The 21920-nt window shown below is 41.6% G+C and overlaps 1 protein-coding gene across 2 annotated transcripts in view; it reads right to left on the reverse strand.

Annotated features, from left to right (window-relative positions):
• Positions 1-21920, reverse strand: part of ADAMTS16 (ADAM metallopeptidase with thrombospondin type 1 motif 16) — a 220483-nt gene that overhangs the window by 43951 nt on the left and 154612 nt on the right. For both annotated transcript variants that reach the window (XM_075828498.1, XM_075828499.1), the window contains 3 exons: positions 20477-20600; positions 18542-18786; positions 11824-11962 (listed from right to left, as the gene is read on the reverse strand). In XM_075828498.1, the coding sequence (XP_075684613.1) occupies positions 11824-11962; positions 18542-18786; positions 20477-20600 (508 nt within the window). The remainder of the gene's footprint in view (positions 1-11823; positions 11963-18541; positions 18787-20476; positions 20601-21920) is intronic.

Consider the following 21920-nt stretch of genomic DNA (forward strand, 5'->3'; position numbering starts at 1 on the left):
ACACTGATACTGTAATGACCGGGGGGTAGGGAAACGGACAAGTGAGCCCTAATCTACCCGCCACTCTGTCCCTGCCTACTTGCAATGACCCGCCCTAGGCGACGGGGTACAATTGGGCGGCGGTCCCTGCACTCAGTAAGTGCACGACAAACACGACAAACATACAAGGGAATACAAGCAAGGGAAAGGGGCATTTGCCCACGGCAACACCGTGAGCAACCAGAGTGGTGAACGAGCCGAGTTAAGCCAGGAGTGTGCGAGGTACCAAACGAAGAGCAGAAGAGTAGTCAGTAAGCCAGGGTCTGTATGGAGCAGGAACAAAATAGAAGGAGCTGTAGCTGGGCCAGTAAACCACACGAAAAAGAATCACAAGCACTGGAGGAACAGGAAAGGCAGGCTTAAATAGACCGAGGGCGGGAGCTAGCTGAGTCTGGCCAGGTTGCGATAGGCTCTCCCACTCCTAAGCCTGCCAGCCTGAGTGGTGGAAGCTGGAGTCAGTCTCAGGGATGTAGATTCAGGTGCTGACTGATTAATTAAGGGAGTTAACCCCGAAGCTGTGCCTGGCAGATCCTTTACAGTACCCCCCCTTTTATGAGGGGCCACCTGACCCTTTCTAAGTGGACCTGGCTTACTGGGGAAACGCAGGTGGAACCTCCTGACCAATACCCCAGCGTGAACATTCCGGGCGGGTACCCAAGTCCTCTCCTCGGGCCCGTAACCTCTCCAATGGACCAGGTACTGGAGGGAGCCTTGGACTATCTTGCTGTCCACAATCCTGGCCACCTCGAATTCCACCCCCTGAGGACGGGAACAGGAGGTCTCCTCGAGGGAGCCAAGGACGGGGAGCAGCGTTTAAGGAGGGAGGCATGAAACACGTCGTGTATACGAAAAGACGGGGGTAACTCAAGCCGGAAGGAGACAGGATTGAGGACCTCAATGACCTTATACGGCCCAATAAACCGGGGAGCAAACTTCATGGACGGAACCTTGAGACGCAAGTTCCTAGATGACAACCACACCAGATCCCCGACCATAAACAGGGGGTTAGCAGAACGTTTTCTATCAGCCTGAGTTTTTTGTACGCTCTGGGACGCCTCTAGGTTCTTCTGAACCTGGGCCCAGACTGTGCACAGTTCCCGATGAACGACCTCTACCTCGGGATTGTTGGAACTACCAGGTGAAACGGAGGAGAACCGTGGATTAAACCCAAAATTACAGAAAAAGGGAGAGACCCCTGATGAGTTACTGACCCGGTTATTAAGGGAAAATTCGGCGAGGGGAATGAATGAGACCCAATCATATTGACAGTCAGAGACAAAACACCTTAAGTATTGTTCTAGAGATTGATTAGTCCTCTCCGTTTGGCCATTGGTTTCAGGATGGAAGGCAGAGGAGAAGGACAGATCAATCCCCAACTTCATACAGAAGGCTCTCCAAAACAATGAAACAAATTGTACCCCTCTGTCCGAAACAATATTGACAGGGACCCCATGGAGACGCAGGATGTGTTTGACAAACAAGGTAGCCAACGTCTTGGCGTTGGGTAGTTTCTTGAGGGGCACAAAGTGGCACATCTTACTGAAGCGGTCTACCACCACCCACACCACCGACTTGCCTTGGGATGGAGGCAAATCGGTGATAAAATCCATGGAGATATGTGTCCAAGGTCTCTGGGGAATGGGCAACGAACGCAGTAAGCCCGCTGGTCGGGACCTGGGAGTCTTGGACCTAGCACAAACCTCACAAGCGGCGACGTAGGCCTTAACGTCTTTAGGCAACGCAGGCCACCAATAATTTCTGGCAATGAGGTGCTTGGTATCCAGGATGCCTGGATGACCAGATAGTGCGGAGTCATGATTTTCCCTAAGTACCCTTAGCCGGAATTGCAGGGGAACAAACAGCTTGTTCTCAGGAAGGTTCCCGGGAGCTGAACCTTGATCAGTAGCAATTTCAGAGACTAAATCAGAATCGATCGAGGAAATGATTATACCTGGAGGCAAAATACAAGCAGGATCTTCCTCCGAAGGAGGGCTGGCCATTAAGCTACGCGACAGTGCATCAGCCTTAATATTTTTAGACCCAGCCCTATAGGTAACCAAAAAATTGAATCTGGTAAAAAATAACGCCCATCGAGCTTGTCTCGGGTTTAGCCTCCGGGCAGATTCTAGGAAAACCAGATTCTTGTGGTCGGTAAGGACCGTTACCTGGTGTCTAGCCCCCTCCAGGAAGTGGCGCCACTCTTCAAATGCCCATTTAGTGGCTAAGAGTTCGCGGTTGCCAATATCATAGTTACTCTCAGTCGGCGAAAACTTCCTGGAGAAGTAGGCACAGGGGCGGAGATGGGTGAGGGACCTGGTACCCTGGGACAAGACAGCCCCCACTCCCACCTCAGATGCGTCAACTTCCACGATAAATGGCTCCATTTGGTTGGGCTGAACCAGCACCGGGGCCGAGATAAAGCACTTCTTAAGGACCTCAAAAGCCTGGACAGCCTCAGGAGGCCAGTGGAGGAGATCAGCACCTTTGCGAGTGAGGTCCGTAAGAGGCTTAGCGATGACCGAGAAGTTAGCAATAAATCTCCTGTAATAATTAGCGAACCCCAAAAAACACTGTAACGCCTTCAGGGAGGCAGGTTGGACCCATTCCGCCACAGCCTGAACCTTGGCGGGGTCTATGCGGAATTCATGAGGAGTGAGGATTTGACCCAAAAATGGTATCTCCTGTACCCCAAACACACATTTTTCGGTTTTGGCAAACAGTTTGTTTCCCGAAGGACCTGGAGCACCTTCCTGACATGCTCAATGTGGGAGGACCAGTCCTTGGAAAACACCAGTATGTCATCAAGGTACACTACAAGAAATATCCCCAGGTAATTTCTCAAAATCTCATTTATGAAATTCTGGAAGACCGCAGGGGCATTACACAACCCAAAGGGCATGACGAGGTATTCGAAATGGCCTTCGGGCGTGTTAAACGCAGTCTTCCACTCATCCCCCTCTTTGATGCGAATAAGGTTATACGCCCCCCGTATATCCAATTTAGGGAACCATTGGGACCCCTGAACCTGATTAAAGAGATCAGGAATCAAAGGAAGGGGATACTGGTTCCTTACCGTGACCTTATTCAGGCTACGGTAGTCAATGCATGGCCTAAGACCACCATCCTTCTTCCCCACGAAGAAGAAGCCAGCACCTACCGGAGAAGAAGAGGGACGAATGTAACCCTTGGCCAGGGATTCCTGGATATACTCTCTCATGGCTTCACGTTCGGGACAAGAAAGATTAAATATCCTACCCTTAGGAAGCTTAGCTCCTGGTACCAATTCGATAGCGCAATCGTATTCTCTATGAGGAGGTAACACTTCGGAGGCCTCCCTAGAGAAAACATCAGCGAAGTCCTGAACAAACTCGGGTAGCGTATTCGCCTCCTCAGGGGGAGAAATAGAATTAACAGAAAAACATGACGTACAACATTCATTACCCCATTTGGTTAGCTCCCCAGTATTCCAGTCAAACGTGGGATTATGCAACTGCAACCAGGGAAGGCCTAGAACCAAATCGTACGATAATCCCTGCATCAACAGTACAGAGCATTGCTCCAAATGCATGGAGCCAACAAGGAGTTCAAAAACAGGGGTATGCTGTGTAAAATAACCATTAGCAAGAGGAGTGGAGTCGATACCCACTACCGGGACAGGTTTAGGCAAATCAATCAGAGGCATAGCAAGAGACATAGCAAATTCCACAGACATAATATTAGTAGAGGACCCTGAATCCACGAAGGCACTGCCGGTAGCAGACCTACCACCAAAAGAGACCTGAAAGGGAAGCAAGATCTTAGTACGTTTCCTATTTACTGGAAATACCTGTGCTCCCAAGTGACCTCCCCGATGATCACTTAGGCAAGGAAGTTCTCTGGCTGCATTCTTACGCTTAGGACAGTTGTTCACTTGATGCTTGTCATCCCCACAGTAGAAGCAGAGACCATTCTTCCTGCGGAATTCTCTACGTTGTTGGGGGGACACGGAGGCCCCGAGTTGCATAGGTATCTCTGAGTCTTTCGGGGAGGAACGAAGCAACGGAACTTCGGAAGGCATCATGGGGGAGTCGGAGGAGAAAACACATAAACGTTCATGTTGTCGTTCCCTGAGACGTCGGTCAAGTCGTACCGCTAAAGCCATAGCCTGGTCTAGGGAGTCAGAAGAGGGATAGCTAACTAGCAGGTCTTTCAGGGCATTCGACAGACCCAACCTAAACTGGCACCTTAAGGCAGGGTCATTCCACCGAGAAGCTACGCACCACTTCCTAAAGTCAGAGCAATACTCCTCAACAGGTCTCTTACCCTGACGTAAGGTCACCAGCTGACTCTCGGCAAAGGCAGTCCTGTCAGTCTCGTCATAAATAAGTCCAAGAGCAGAAAAGAAACAATCAACGGAGGAAAGGTCAGGGGCGTCAGGAGCCAAGGAGAAGGCCCTCTCTTGCGGCCCTTCATGGAGCCGGGACATAATTATACCCACCCGCTGGCTCTCAGAACCTGAGGAATGAGGCTTTAAACGAAAGTAAAGCCTACAACTCTCCCGAAAGGAGAGAAAATCCCTCCGGTCCCCTGAGAACCGGTCGGGCAACTTGAGGTGGGGTTCAAGAGGTGCGGTGGGGGGAACTACCAAGGTAGCATCAGGCTGGTTGACCCTCTGAGCCAGGGCCTGGACCTGTAGGGAGAGACCCTGCATTTGCTGAGCCAGGGTCTCACGGGGGTCCATAGTGGTGTCAGGGACCAGGGTAGACTAGGTATGGGCTTGTGATTATGTAATGACCGGGGGGTAGGGAAACGGACAAGTGAGCCCTAATCTACCCGCCACTCTGTCCCTGCCTACTTGCAACGACCCGCCCTAGGCGACGGGGTACAACTGGGCGGCGGTCCCTGCACTCAGTAAGTGCACGACAAACACGACAAACATACAAGGGAATACAAGCAAGGGAAAGGGGCAGTTGCCCACGGCAACACCGTGAGCAACCAGAGTGGTGAACGAGCCGAGTCAAGCCAGGAGTGTGCGAGGTACCAAACGAAGAGCAGAAGAGTAGTCAGTAAGCCAGGGTCTGTATGGAGCAGGAACAAAATAGAAGGAGCTGTAGCTGGGCCAGGAAACCACACGAAAAAGAATCACAAGCACTGGAGGAACAGGAAAGGCAGGCTTAAATAGACCGAGGGCGGGAGCTAGCTGAGTCTGGCCAGGTTGCGATAGGCTCTCCCACTCCTTAGCCTGCCAGCCTGAGTGGTGGAAGCTGGAGTCAGTCTCAGGGATGTAGATTCAGGTGCTGACTGATTAATTAAGGGAGTTAACCCCGAAGCTGTGCCTGGCAGATCCTTTACAGATACATTCAAACGGTCTACGGATTTCTGCTAGCAACAGGAAAAATACAAGAAATAAAATGTGGTAGAAAAGTGTCAGAGTGGCCATTTAAAACACACATATAACACAAAAAGGAGCCCAAATTCATTAATAAAGTATATTACAAAATATATTTATATTACACATGCTGCTAGAAAATGAAAAGTTGATTGAACGTTTAGTTACGCTTTAAGAAACCGCAAGGGAGCGTGCGTGCTCCCTACGTGGCAGAAGGGAGAGGAGGAGCGCAACGACAGGGAGTGGAGGCACACTGGCGTCCGTGCCTGCCAGGGGCTATGGAATGCGGACGACACCATGGAACCAGAGAGCCGGCGGCAGGGGTGAGCAACTTGGTGGCGGGAACCGCCAGAAGGAGCGGACTCGTCACCAGCATTACACAGTTCTTTGTAGTCAAAAGATCACACACGCATTTTTGGTGCATTTTTTTGGCTCAGTTTTTTGAGCCATAGCCAGAAGCGGATACCAAAAGAAAGGAAAAGTATAAAGAAAAGATTGATGCATCTCCTTTCCTATGTTTTCACTGTGTTTGGCTCAAGAAACTGAGAAAAAAAACTCCACCAAGCACTATATAAAAACTGTGTTTATGATCCTAGCCTTAAAACACTTTTTTGGGATCCACTCTTGCTTTGGTTAAAACGTGTATTAAAATCTGTAGTGAATTGTGATGTGTAAACTTGGCCTCATAGTGTGTGAATGTTACCACCTAAGCTGCAGGCTTGTCAAAAATACTGACTGCTAACCCCTTCCCACTAAACTCTTGTGTACTATTTTATCCACTAAAAGACCCCCCTGCCCTTATAGGTGATGACCAGGCCTGATTAAAGGGGATCATACATAATGACTACACGTAGCCTCTTCCCTCTATTGCTGACTTGTCAAGGGGATCATGTGGCATGTAGCTGGACTTGCTATAAACTTCTTGCTTTCAATGAGTCTGGGAGTACATCACGTGACCCCATTTGGCACTGCTGAACAGTTAAGTCTGGAGGCCTCTTAGTTACTGCAATTCCACTCTAATAAGTAGAACAATATTACATATATTTTAAAAGGACTTTTCCTGGTGACAGGTTCCCTATTGTTTATCTTTCTAATAGTAATAGTTTTAATGTTAATTCAAGAACGTAGTACTGTTCCCCTTAAAATAACTATGTAATGACATGATCTTTATGCCCTCTCCTTCAAGAATCCTCATTATTAACGCATGTAAGAAATGAAACCCTCATCTCTGCTGTGCCTCACTCCATTTCAGGGTTCTTATTATTTTAGAACATCAATGGTCACATTTGTATCCCTCACTAGTGTAAAGTAGCACTGTAAAGCATGCAACCAAAATCTACCTTTCCTCATAATTTAATAGTCGTCAATTTAAAACACAGGAATTATATTTTAAATTTACACATACGCTTAAAGTTGTTTTCCCACGAGGGACATATATATCATATCCACTGGATATGTCATAAATGTCAGATAGATGTGGGTCCCACCTCTGGGACCCACACCTATTTCTAGAACGGGGCCCCCTAAACCACGTTCTGCCGCTCTGTGTTTCGGCTGAAGCAGGTGATTTCCGACCATGAAAAAGGTTATATGGTTGGGTGTTACGAAAACAGCGTAGCTCACTGAGCTATGATGTTTCTGTAAGTCCCATAGAGCTGAATGGGAGTTATGGTAACAGCATGCTAAGCTGCTTTCGTAAGAGCCATTCACTACTATGGGAGTTACGGAAATAGCGTAGCTTAGCAAGCTACGCTGTTTTCGTAACTCCCGAACATTTAACCAGGTACTGGCCAGGAGTCAGGGAGATCAGACAAAGCTTGAACGCGGTTTAGGTGTCCCCGTTCTAGAGATAGGTGTGGGTCCCAGAGGTGGGACCTGCATCTATCTGACATTTATGACATATTCTGTGGATATGTCATAAATGTCCCGCGTGGGAAATCCCATTTAATTTAATGAAAAGTTCATCGTAACCACTCAATAAAACCTTTATTTTGGCAACTGTACAGCAACAAGAAGGAAGTATTATTTAGTTAATTCATCACCTTTTTCAGATCGCATTCACGTTAGAATTTTGAGATATTCATGAAAAGTTTCCTGCAAAAGCTGTAAAACGGTGTTCTATTTATTAGCTCTATAGTGCTTCATACTATAACATTCACAGCTTGGTTATATTCTTGGCTGTGTGTACTATCATGGGGTAAGTTATGAATAATCTTCAAGCTTACGTAAAATATTGTTTTATTTAGTAAACGGTTTTCCGCCAAATTCTGAAGCGTGAAGTTTACGTTTGCCCAAATATTGGTACACACATAAAACTGTCAAAGAAGACTTATGATAATCTTATAACTTAATTCATAGCAAAAACATATAAATCTGAAAAAATAAACCATTTTACTGCTTGATTTTATTGCACCTGCAACACCCATTTGTGGACAGTTTTCAGTGCTTAGATCTGTCATAATAAGTTGTTATAGCGCGGCATAACACAAGACATGTTAAAATTAGACATGTCTTAAAAGTCTGATCAGTTGGGATCTGGTTGCTGGGGTTCTCAATAAATCTGAGAATGGTTCAGTGCAAACCACCAATGTAGAAGTGCTTGTGCATAGGTCATCATCCTCCACTAAAAAGTATTGGAACTATAGGAACTTAGTTCCAGTAGAAACTAAGTGGCTACTTCTCTATTAATGGTTCTCATCAGTCCATGCTTGTGATAGTAGGTATAACAACAGCTGGGCCCCCACTGATCAGACTTTTAAGATATGGACATGTCATAAAAGGTATTCTAAACATCATTCCAATTAACGTATAAGTAAAGGTCTTTTTTTGCGGCCCATTAAGTGCCGTAAAAATGGGCACTGATCAATGAGACAGCTCATTGAGCGGCACTTGTTTTCTCCTTTCACAATGCATTGCTATGTATAGGGATGAGCGATAGTTACTACAATCGTTCGTCCCTATACATATACATCATGTCGGTTACACAGGGAGCTGTGCTGGTGACTAGCGACCATTTATTTGGCCGCATAAATGAGCAGATCAGCTGATAAACGAGTGTTTGCTTTTTCATAGGTTGATCATTGCCCTGTTTACATAGGGAAATGATTGGGAACGAGTGTTCATGTGAGCAATTGTTTGCCCAATGATTGGCCCATGTAAAAGGGCCTTAAGACAGTACTTTTGCTAAACATGATAAGTCAGGACCTCAAGTTCAGTGCCTTGACTTTGGTGAAAGGCCGCCATCTATGCATGCAGCCAACGGGAAGACACAAACAACTGAGGAAAAAAACATGAAAAACTATGTGTGGGCCCGCTTCTGCAATCACAACCAAAATTTTTATCATATTTAAAATAACTAAAAACAATGACAATTGCTTTTGCTGTTATCTCTCTGGAAAATGGGCAGACAGTCTTCATTTACCTTCTATTTAATATTCCTGGTGGTGTACTGTAGCCTAGGGTAGTGCAGTGAACTGTTAACTCCTTATTGAGGGATTAACTACCTGTACTGAAGGCTACAAGGCCCTACAAGACACTTTCTACTCTATCTGTTACTGAAGACTGTTCAGACACAGACACTGCATCATCAGCTTTCAGATAATCGAAGAGGAGCTAAGTCAATAATAGAGGTTCTGACAATGGTGGACTAGGAAGATGCCATGTATGTGTAATTTATGAGAGACCCATGAAGAGTGTGAGCAGGGAGAGGGGACAAGAGAAGCAGGATACTTGTTTTTAAATCCCCTGTGGTCGAAGGGGGCCCCATGAACCCTCTCGGCCCCTGTTCAGCTAAACAGGCTGCACTGGGTATATGTTTGGCCATGATGAAGGCCCCCCTGCATTAACGATTATTAAGGAGCATGTATACAGCTGATGTCTGACATAAGAATATATTAAATACTATCCATACATGTATATTGATACTTTAGGCCTTGTTCTCACAGTAAAGATTTGGGTGCAGTCGTTGCATGTGTTTTAAGCCAAAATCAGAACTGAATCCTAAAAACAGAAAAATATAAAGGAAAGACTACTCTTTTTTTGGATACACTACTCTTTTTGGCTAAAAAAAAACAACAACGCAAAACTGCACCATATCTGTGTGAATAAGGCCACCTAAGGTTTTAGGGTTACCAGTGAAAAACATTAAACTAAAAACCAACATCAGTCAGCAGGAACATTAATCAATGCCAATTTGGTTCAAGTATACTAAGGGTATGTTCACACGCAGTTTACGCCTCGAATTACGCCTGAAAAAACTGCACCATTACGCCTCCAAACATCTGCCCATTGCTTGGGATTTATGGTGTTCTGTTCCCACGAGGCTTAATTTTACGCGTCGCTGTCAAAATCTGGCGCGTAAAAAGACGCCCGCGAAATAGAAGTGCAGGACACTTCTTGGGACGTTTTTGGAGCCGTTTTTCATTGACTCCATTGAAAAACAGCTCCAATAACGGCCTTAAAATACGCCCCAAAAAACGCGAGTTGTTACAAAAACTTCTGAAATCGGGAGCTGTTTTCTGTTGAAAATAGCTCCTGATTTTCAGACGTATTTTGTAAAGCGTGTGAACATACCCTAACTGGTAAAAGAGAGAACATGAAGTCAGACAATCACATAGGTGGAGTCCATGATCACCAAAATGGCTGTAGTTCATTATAGAGTGATTGATCTCTGGGAAATTCTCAGAGATTTCATTTTCTAAATTATTAAGCAGCGGAATCTGTTCTTTATAAATCTCTGACAGAGCAATATTGATTTGAATGGCCTTCTGCTTAGATGGAGATCTTTGAGCTCCTCAGAATGGATTTCGCTGCTCTGTAATTTAGGAAATCAGAGGAAGTCTGAATTTATTCTGGGGTTTGAATTAATTATAGGGTCTGGTCTGTTGTCTGAATTCTTTTAAGGGTATGAATGAATTTTGAGGTCTGGTTTAGGATCTGAATTTATTTAGGGGTCTGATCTGGGGTCTGAATTAAATTATGGGTCAAGTCTGTGGTCTGAGTTTGTTTAGGGGCGTAGTCTGTGGTCTGGTCTAGGGTCTGAATTAAATCTTGGCTCTGGTCTGTGGACTGTATTAGTTTTGAGGTCTAGGGTTCCTAGTGAGATTCTTCACTGGGGAGTCTGAAGGACTGCCTAATGCATTGTGTGGAGGACATGAATTGTCGAGATTGTTTGCTCAAAATCTTGCAGTGCTCCCCTGAAACACAGGCAAAAAGCACAGTGGGGAATATTTAGTCACCGTGTAATAAAAACTGACATGTTAGCTTTATTTTGTAGGTCAGTACAATTACACAATACCAAACTTATATGTTTTACTACTTTTACAAAGAAATGTAAAAAAAAAAAAAAAAGATAATTTTGTGCCATACCTTTTTTTTTTTTTTTTCCATCGATGGAGTGTTGTGAGGGCTTGTTTTTTTGCAGGGTGAGCTGCAGGTTTTTAGGGTATATACAACTTTATGATAATTTTTTATTTACGTTTTTTGGGCGCTAAGGTGACTAAAAAAAGCAATTCTATTTATTATTTTTTATTTTATTCATCCTGCGGGTTAAATAATGTATTAGAATAGTTTAAACTTTTATGGATGCAGTGATACCAATTATGTTTATTTTTTAAATTACTTTAGGGGAAAATGGAAACATTTTTTGCTTTTTAACTTTTAATATTTACATTTTTTTGTACATAAAACTTTAACTTTTTTTAACTGCTATTTATTATTTTTTAATTCCCTTAGGGGACTTTTTCTGACATTTGAGGCCAGTACAGTACACTACAATACCTATTTCTTGCAGTGTATTGTTATTTTAACCCGCTCCCATTAATAGGACTTAATAGGAACAGAAAGATTACAGACCTGGGGGCCTTCATTAGGCCTCCAGGTCTGCCATGACAATCATTATCGCCCTGAGATCACGATGCTGGGGGCAAGCGAAAGGGGAGGAGGGGGCCCCCCTCTTTCTAATGGCTTAGATGCCGCAGTTGCTTTTAATCGCGGCAACTAAGTAGTTAAACGGTCCGATTCCAGTCATTACAGTGAAGTGACAGCTGTAACATACAGCTGACACCGAATGAGTATGGAGTCAGCCCGTCAAATGTCAGGAATGGCTTAAAGGGTTTGTCTCATGGAGAGAACTCTATTTATAAAGAGACCCAGTTTCTCCTGCCTGCGGTGATTAGTGGTTATCCCTGGGGGAACCTGTGGCCAGCCACACTGCAGCCGCTCTAGGGTACAGTAGCATGTAATGCATGGATGCGCTGGGTCTGCAAGAGCAAGCTCTCCATTCTGGCACATAGAAAGTGTTCCCAGATGGGGGATACCACTTCATTTCTTCCATATACACTAACAGGGCATATGGGCTGGGTTTGTCGTGTTGAGATAACCCATTTAAAGACTATTGAAAACATGATATACTATACCTCCTCCACATGAAGAAGAACACTCTGAGCGAATAATGGCCCAGGTATAGTTGTGCTTTGGAGTCAACTTCTTCTCATTCTCTTGTCTTGGCATTGAGAACTCCCACATTATTCCAGGGTTTTTACCTTGCAGTAGAATCTAGAAAGAAAAGATTCTGCATTTTAGTTTATTGGTTTAATGTTTTATGTTATGCCTGCAATTTAAAAATTGTAAGTCAATCTAAATGAATACCAGTGGTTCACCACATCCCGCCCAGAGCTGTGGGGAGTGACTTCCAGCACTATTTTATCCCATCCAAATTTAATTTCCCATTCCAGATGCAGTTAATTACTTGACTGGGAATCAGTTACCAAGAATGATATCTCAACATGTTGAACATTAGACAGAACTGGAAAAAGAAAAAGTATCACTGTATAAACTACAGATTAAACTTGCATTTAAAGCAAATTATCAAAGATCTGGAAAAAAAACCAAAAAGCAAACATAGGGATGAGTTATAGGGTCCACAAAAAAATGTAATATTGACTGGGTTGCAGATGAATACCTAGCGCTATTATTATAGTAATCTAGTATTATTATTCTAGTAATATAGTGTTATAGTAGTTCAAATAACTAATTGATTAACAATAGTTTCGGATTGTATCAAATTTGAAAGTAATGCGGCCCGTCAACTTCCCATTTTTTCTATATGCGGCCCACTTACCCGACCGAGTTTGAGACCCCTGCTCTATAGACTTCTATGACAGAGAGAGTCTCAGTGCATACATGCAGTTACTACCTCATTGACTGATCATTGCCCTATATTGCCCAACACGCCTAGCCCCAGACTAGTTTACTCAGAAGCTATCAACATCTGTGTATATATGATCTAGTGTGGGTTTATAATGCTCACATGTTTTATTTACGTGCATTGTATATATTTAAAGGGTAACTAAGCTTTGAAAGAAAACCTCTGACATGTTATAGTGACATGTCAGAAGTTTTTATCAGTGGGGGTCCGAGCACTGAGACCACCACCGATCGCTAAAGCAATGAGGCAGAAGCGCTATTTAGTCATGGTAGAGTATAATCTAAAGAAAAATATGTTTTATTTTTTTATATTTTGTAACTGCTGATCCGTTTTTAAAGAATTCTTTAGAAAAAAAATTCAGATTAGTTGAAATTATTAATATAGTGTCATATTCTCACTCAACTACCCCCCCCCCTAAAAAAATAAAAAAAAATCCGTTTTGAATGGCAATAGGCTTTACACTTTCTAATAAAATTTAACTGGCAGAATTTTTAATTGAGTGGGAAAATGTTAATAGTTTAATTAAGTTGCATCACTTAAACTGTATTAAGTACTTTGGCGGACATACTGTACACAGACCAAAACCTCATTTTCCTTGCTGCAAAAATAAACGAACAAGTGCCAAAAGTACAGAACAAACTGCACATTTCCACATTACTCTGCTACGTCAAACAAATGTTTGGATGGATCTTGCAAACAACATTTTATTTTATTATTAATTTGTAATGATTTACAAGCACATGATCTTTAATATTTCTGGCAGCTCAATACTAGACCTAATATTTATTTTGTACAGGCAGTGTTCTTAAGGGTTTCACAGAACATAAGAGTGTTAGTTACATACATAGCTGGTGAAAGGGAAAGCACTACAGTAGATTGACAGATATTTTGTATTCCATGTAGTGCAGCTGAACACCTCATATTAATGGGCTTGTTCTAGCGTTTCGTGATCTATTTTATCGATACATTTTATATAAGTTTGTGTATATAAAATCATAACAACATATATGATTTAATCACTAATTCATGTATTGTGCTTTTCTCCCCATAAAGAACTTTATCTTAAAGAGGTAGTTCAGTAGTCTAACATATGTTAAAAATAATTGTTATATTATTATAAGATGTGTCCTCATAAAGCGCTACAATTTGTGACTATTATTGAGCCATATTTAGCCACGAGACTGCTAACATTAACTATATATATATATATATATATATATATATATATATATATATATATATATAAAGATCCCATCTCCCTTTAAAGGAGTTTGTCACCAGAAATTGGCCTATCAAAGCAGCAGCACAGTAATATAGTGTAGCCTCATCTGAATATAATGCTGTTTTCAGATGTGTTGCTCCGTTGCAGCAATAATAACTTTATTCTTCATGTGCAAATGACCTGTTTGGAGCAACGAGGGCATTACCGTTGCTCCAAACAGCTCTACTTTCTATCCCCGTCCATCCCTCCCTTCCCTCTTTGATTGACATAGCCAGGCAGTGTAAAAGCCGTGATCACGCCTGGCCCCGTATTCTCCGGATCGCCCCTCGACTTCTAAATCGGCACATACGCAATACAGCACTGAAGTCTCACCGGTAAAATCGATTCTACTGCGCATGCGCCGATTACGTCACACTACACCCGAGTGTAGTATGACGTAATCAACTTATGTGCAGTAGAGCCAAATCAGGTGAGGCTACAATATATTTCTGTGCTGCTGCTTTGATTTTGCTTTTTGACAGGCTCCCTTTAAAATTTACTCTTCCACATCAAAAGGAAATATCTTGTATTTCCAGCGTATACTTGGTCCCTATTCAGTGATTAGGACCTACCCTATTAGGCATCCATGACAGACCATCCTTAATATCTCAGGATGCTTATGTAGATCATCATTCGGATGGGACATACCAACATTCTCTGTCTTTTTAACTTGAACATTGTATTTTGTGCTGCAACGGACTGCCAATGCATGCAACCAACTTATTTCACCCTCAACTCCTACATAGATACCAACTGGGCAAGGGGAGTCCCCTACCACATTCTCTAGTGACATGTCCTCTTCAGAAAACCATCAGAGTAGTCCGATGTCGAATTGTTGTGCTACATCTGCATCGTTGGGATGTTACTCCGCAGCATGTTTCCTTGCACTTCTGTCACTTAGATAAGTGGATGATACAGGTCTTTATTTTCAGTCATGTGTTAACAGTCTAGGTTTGAAAGGCTTTGTTTCTTGATTCCGCTGGTCTCTGTCTGGTTATCAAAAATCTGACTTCTTGAGTGGACTCTCTTCTATCTGCTCCCTATAAATTTGGGGGTAGCAGAGGCAATGGTCACATTTACCAATGTCTTTGTGCCTTTCTTTGTGAATTTTAGTTAAAAATAGTTTCTAATCTGCTTTGTGACATATTTATTTGTGTTAACATTTAGAGCCATTTGCACCATGAATGTCAATCAGTAAAAGTGACATGTAAAGTGGGCATAGCAAGCTGTTTGGTGCAGGATTTAGACACATTTATAAAATATGACATTTTAAAAAGGCACAAATCAGAATAAAAAAAGTTGAATCTCTAGTCCACATAGACCCTGGTATGGAAAAATATGCGTAATATTATCCAGCGTGAAAGTTAATTCAGTGATGAATGCTGTGATATATTTATCAAAGAAGACACATTCTGTCATAAATTTGTCTCAACATTTGTCAATAAAGTCGTTTAGAGTAGTAGTCTGGCTAAAATGACACCACTTTTGATAATTTATTTTCCACGTACATATTATATAGATGGCACTGTAACTTGTACTCGTGCAATCTATTTCTCCACTCCTTTCTTCCACTCATAGACTTCTATGTCATCAGCTGTTTTTATTCCTATATTAACTGGTTGCCGACACAGGACGAGTATGCTCATCCTGAGCGGCGAGCAGTTCGCGCATTAGGACGAGCATACTCGTCCTGTGTGACAGCCGTCTGTGCGCGCGATCGAGAGCGGGGCAACGGCTGTAATACACAGCCACGGCCCCGCTCTGACAGCGGAGAGGAGAGAAATATCTTCTCTCCGCCGTTAACCCTTTGAACGACGCGATGAAATCTGATCGCGGCGTTCAAAGAGGGGGGACTGCACATTGATCGCATCACAGAAAATAACTGTGACGCGATCAAAGCCCACAACTCATATGGCCAGACAGCCCAGGGTCCAGTGAAGGACCCCAGGGCTGTCTGAACATATTTCCTGTTGTTAGGGCATACTGAGGTATGCCCTAACAACTGCCTGTGTATTATCAGTGCACAGGCTAATGTACTGACATATAGATCTATGGCAGTACATTACAGTTACAAAATCAAAATCCAAATGATAAATCCCTTTATGGGATTAAAAAAAAAAGTTAAATGAATGTAAAAAAAAAATTATGATAAATAAATAAATAAAAAGTAAAAAAAATACACAGAAACACACATTTTTTATAATAAATAAACTTTTTAACCAATTCAGGACCGGGCTATTTTGCGCCTTCAGGACCAGACACCGTTTAGCCATTTTTAGCACGCGTTAGTTAAATGGCTATAACTTTTTTATTTGTTGGGCTAAGGACGTGATTTTTGCGATGTTTTTTCCGTAGACAATGCAGGTTTCATTTTTTTTTATCATTTTTATACACACCTTTTTTGCTATTTTAGAATTTTTATTCATAATGTTTGAAAATAATAGTAAAAAAATAAGCTTTTTTACGTTTCAGCTATTTGTTTTTGGTAATAACATAGTTTTATCCTAAAATAGACCTTTTATTTGTGATCGTCATTGTCTACCGGAAATTTTAATATATTACATGTCTATATTAGGGTAATTGGGTCAGCGCTAGCGTTACAACAATGATTGGCGGGGGGGAACGTTTTTTTGGGGGGTGGGTATTTTATGTGTATTTATTATAAAAAATTTTTTTTGCACTTTACTTTATTATTTTTTAATTACTATGGTCTGTCCCCCAAAGGTCAAAAAAGACCTTTGGGGAACTTTATATATTTTTTTTCTTTCTTTTACACCATCTTTTCCCCTGTAACTGGAGCTGCACAGCAGCCCCAGTTACAGGGGAAATCAGCCCTCTCATAGTGACGATTGTCACTAATAGAGCTGTGCTGGGTCTTGTTAGACCCAGCAGCAGTCTGTAAGTAACGGCACCCGGCAATCATGTGACCAGTCACATGATCACCGGGAGGAATAGAGACAGCGCCGCAGCCGCTGCCTCTATTCCTATACACAGCGTTCATTGAGCGCTGTGTAAAAAGACATCGGAGAAGACAGAAGCAGCTAAAGCTGCTTCTATCTTCTCCTCAGGGTCCCCGGCAGTCACTGACAGCCGGAGACCCGACATTCAGCTGCCCGATCGCGCGGGCAGCAAGTTAAAACCTGAGCCGTAAAAAGTCTATGGCTCGGGTTTTAAGGACCCTGACCGCTGGCCGTAAAAATACAGCCAGCGGTCGGGAACCAGTTAAAATATAAGTCCCAAAACATGAAATAATATAGACATATTTGGTATCGCCCCGACCGTAACAATCTGTACAACAAATGTATAACATTATTTATTAAAACTGCTGCGCAACTGCTTTTTTTCTGCATTTTTGCCAAAATAAAAATTTATGGAAATTAAACGATAATGTATTTGTACCAAAAAATTATACCTACATAAAGTACAACTCGTCCCGCAAAAAACAAAGTCTCATACAACTACGTCGTACAAAAAATAAAAGAGTTATGAGCGTCGGGATGCAAAGAGGGAAATTTAAAAAAATTGCTCTGTCCTCAAGGCCAAAATTGGCAGTGTCCTTAAGGGGTTAAATGAGTTGTTATGATGGCACGCATCAACAATAAGGTAAAATAGGTTATTTGTAAAAAATAAAACAGCAAAACCCATAAGTAACAGATGCTGGTAGCAAATGATTGGCTCCAAAGTCAGCTGCAAATGTGCTTTTCTTCTGCTAGACATTTGGGACCCATTATTGTGTCAAAGCCTGGACTTAGAAGAACCTCTGGTATTATGGTCATTATGGCCACTCCATCTATACCTCTGCCTATGGACAGGCATGGACATCTTCCTCCATACCAGACATAAGCAATGTATTCTTATTTTGTTTTACTATCACTTAAGCAACCCTGAAGCTAGATGAAGAAATGCTGAGATTTTCTAACACAAGTTGTTAATTTTGAGAACTTTTATATGTTTTATCTCAATGATTGCTGTATATAATACTTTATATACTAGGACTTAAACAACTCTTAACTAAAGGTTTATCGGCTTAAAAAAAATGAAATATTATCCTAATAGTGAAAAGCAAACTAGATTTTTTTTTTAAATATACGTTACAAAACTAGCAGAGAATATTTAAAAACAAAAAATGAGCAAAAAAAAATTATATTTCCCAGCATTTCCTCTTTTTCTTTGATCCTATTAGTCTCATATTACAATTAAAACTTAACATAAAAGAATATAAAGAAATATTATCTTTGTGTCACAGGAGCTCAGTCATGTCCCCTCTTCTTCTCACTGTCCTGTGGCTTGCTGTAAAACAACTGGCAGGAGTAGGAACCTCCCCCTCTGCCCTGTCTGTAGTGGGAATCAAAATATTATTAAGACCAGCCCCATTGGCTAAGCTCCACCCACTCAGCTATTCCCCAGCTGAAAATGGAACAAGTCAGCAGGACAATAACCCTTGTGTTCTCTGCAGGAATTTATGTTTTAGGAACATGCAGAAAATCCTGCATACTGAAAAACAGTTGGAGCAAATAGATCTCCTGTTATCATTCAATTCTAGGTTTAGTGTTCCTTTAAATCTTTAAAATGGTTGTTATTTGACCACAAAATAATATTATTTACTAACATAATAAATACAACATATAGTGTACCATATATAACATATAATATTTGAAGCACTTACTTCCACTATTATTGTTTCATTTGTTGGTCCAGGAGAAATCAAAGTCTCTGGATTATTGTAAGGTCTTTTGTAGTCAAAGACTGCTCCAGCAAATTTATATTGACCAGGCCAGTCGATGGTCCAGTGTCCATTGAGGTAGTATTTTTTTTGCGTGTTACGCACAGAGATGTAAGACGTAGAAATATTCATTTCAGAAACGCGGATGCTACGAGCTCCAGCAGGAATAGTGACCAATGTATAGTATTCTGAAATAAAGAAAAAAGAGACATAATATTTATATATTCATGACTATTAACTTAAAATGCCTGGACATGTTAACTTGACTTCTTTCAGTAAAAAAAAATATACAGTATATAATGTATATACAGTGGTCCCTGAAGTTACAATAATAATTTGTTCTGGTGTGACCATTGTTACTTTAAACCTTGTAACTTGAGACCATAACTATATAGAAAACTAGTAAGTGGTCCCGATGCGCCAAAATATCGATTAAAAAATAAGAAAAAATTAGATTAAAGAAATCCAAGCAAATAACTAATACAGATAAAGCGTACTTTCATATAAGGCTGTGTTCACATCACATCAGACCAATACGTCAGAGGTAGGGTTGGGAGTATTCCCTGATGCATAGCTCCAACGTAAGGCTCTGAGGTATGCCACTGTAAAGTCATACAATGGTATACATCAACCATTCGCCACAATATTAAGAAACTCTTTGCCGCACAGTATACATTTTTTTTTGCGGTGGCCCACTGTATAGGAAAGCGCAGTCTGCTGCTCTTCCCTATAAAATAAAAATCAAAAATGTGTGCAGATGCCTACCTCTCCGACAAAGGCCATATGCTGAACGTGTTCACATAATGTTAAGTCAGTAAGAGCTGTTAAAAGCTATAAATCACTTTCTATATCGTGGACAGGAGCTTCTTCAGAGTCCTATATAGTACACACAATGTACAGAAAAATATAATGGAGCCGACCTCAGCTGGTGTCCAAAGAAGCAGCTCATCCTGGCACAGGTACATAGCAGTACCATATATGTAGAAGCACCACCCTAGACAACCAATCGATGCATGCACATTTAGTAATACAGTTTTCTCACAGGTGCAATACCCATGTGGATTGGCAGTGACGGTGGCATTGTATGCTAAATGTGGATTTGAGTTACAATGGCCCAGGAAAAACCAATATATTTTGTAACCTGAGGCCATTAAGAGACCACTATATATATATATATATATATATATATATATATAGCATAGATTTCCTATATAGATAATATATAGGCAATTTTTACAAAGAGTATAAACAAGTAAAAACATGGCTAGTTTTTTTTCCTTTAACACTTTCACATAGGGATGTGCCTGTTTTTTAATACTGACCTACTACCTATAACCGTTGTCCTTACTGCCAAATCATAATATATGGAATCTATAACACACCACATCAATCTCAAAGCAAATATTACGTCTTTATTTAGCTATACCACACAAAACTGAAAGAACTATGGACCCATTGGAGAGTGGGATGGTGAAAAATTTGAAATATTTCCAGTACTTTAGAATGTCTTCCTCTTGCATTTAATGTATTTACAGAAGAGAGGTGTCAAGAAACATAGTGCTTTCCCTGAATCCATCTTCACTGGCTTTGCCAAACATGACATATTGGTCTTGTGCCCCTATGTTCTATGCTCTTCTTAAACTATTCGGCTGCCCTCCAGATGAAGCCCCTGTAATTCCTATTAACACTTGGCTCAAATTGTAGATTAGAAATCTGTTCCTGATTGCGATTTCCCCAACAAGTACGAAGGCAACACTAGCAAAACCACATATTCAGCTTTGTGTGGAATTGGAGGCTCATTAGATATTGTTCCATTAGATATGGTCTTTTTTGACATTGCATGGCATTTTAAGCTCATTAGTAGTATATTTTGCTTACGATTAGAGTAGTGCTGCTTTGTATACCGGCCTCTGTGGATCTTGCAGGTTGAATTGTCTCCTTTGCATACACCACATGAATCATACATAGTATTAGATCCTAAGATCTGGTCACAGCCAACTGCCTGCCAAAGAGAAGGCTGGTTAGTCTATTTCTTCCAATCCGCTTGATACAAATCAATGCCCTTGCAAGAAAATAGCTTACTTCAGTCTTTAAATATGTTTAAGTATACGCTTGGCATAGAATATATTAAAAATGTTTTTCACATTTGTAATGTAAACTTAGGGCATGTTCACACGGCTTAATTTCAGCCATTTTTCGAGCCGTAAACAGCCGAAAAATCGGATGCAGAACGGCTCCAAACATCTGCCCATTGATACCAATGGGAAAAACGGCATTCTGTTCCAACGGGCCGTTTTTTTTGTTTTTTTTTCAGAAAACGGCCACGAAAAAGAAGTACATGTCACTTCTTGAGCCATTTTTGGCCGTAAAAAACTCCCTTGGAAACAGCTGTGTATTTTCAGACGTTTTTATTCAGCATGTGAACATACCCTAAAACGCCTTTTGGAAAGATCTTTTGGTATGTTTCCTTAAGGCCTCTATCAAACAGATATTCTCTGTCGATTTAAACTGGATGGAAAGAAATGCAAATTAAAACGCTACAGTTTGTAAAATGTAACAGTGTTTTTTTTCTGGCGTTTTTAGTGCCAATTTTTATTTAGTGTCAATTTGCACATGCTTTCTTGCTGGTGTTTAAAGAGAGGTCTATGGGAAAAATGCCAGAAAAAACATCACATCCAGAGCATGCCGTTTTTTGAAAAGTTTGCCATTGACCTTAAAAATGCAACAGCCACAAACCAAAATGCAGTTGTATGTAGCATGTTATTTATGATTCACTATAGACTGTAAAGAGACACTCCAGTGATTTTTTCATTTTATTGTAACCCCGGCTTGTAAAGTACACCCGGTAAAATGTAGATCATGCTCTTACCGGGTGCTTTGTTGCCGAACTATCCCGGCTGCAATTATGTCATGTGACCACACTGTAACCGGCCGATTCCTACAGCTTCTACTATGTGGACTGGAAGTTTCTTTCACTATGTATTCCTATAAGACGCTCAATGTGAATCTCATAGGAATGAATAGTGAAATACCATCCCTACATACCAGCCCAATACCATCCCTACAGTGAAGAATAGTATTGACAGCATCATGCTGTGTGAGTGTTTTTCAGCGGCTGGGTCAGGGGGACTGGTCAGGGTTGAGGAAAAGATGAATGGAACAAAGTACAGAGATATTCATAATGAAAACCTGATCCAGAGTGGCTGGGACTTCTGGGCTAAAGGTTCACCATCCAACAAGACAATGACCCTAAGCACACAGCCAAGACAACAAAGGAGTGGCTTAGGGACAACTCTGTGAATGTCCATGAGTGGCCCAGCCA

This window comes from Rhinoderma darwinii, chromosome 5 (genome assembly GCF_050947455.1).
Source record: "Rhinoderma darwinii isolate aRhiDar2 chromosome 5, aRhiDar2.hap1, whole genome shotgun sequence".
Taxonomy (NCBI): Eukaryota; Metazoa; Chordata; class Amphibia; order Anura; family Rhinodermatidae; genus Rhinoderma; species Rhinoderma darwinii.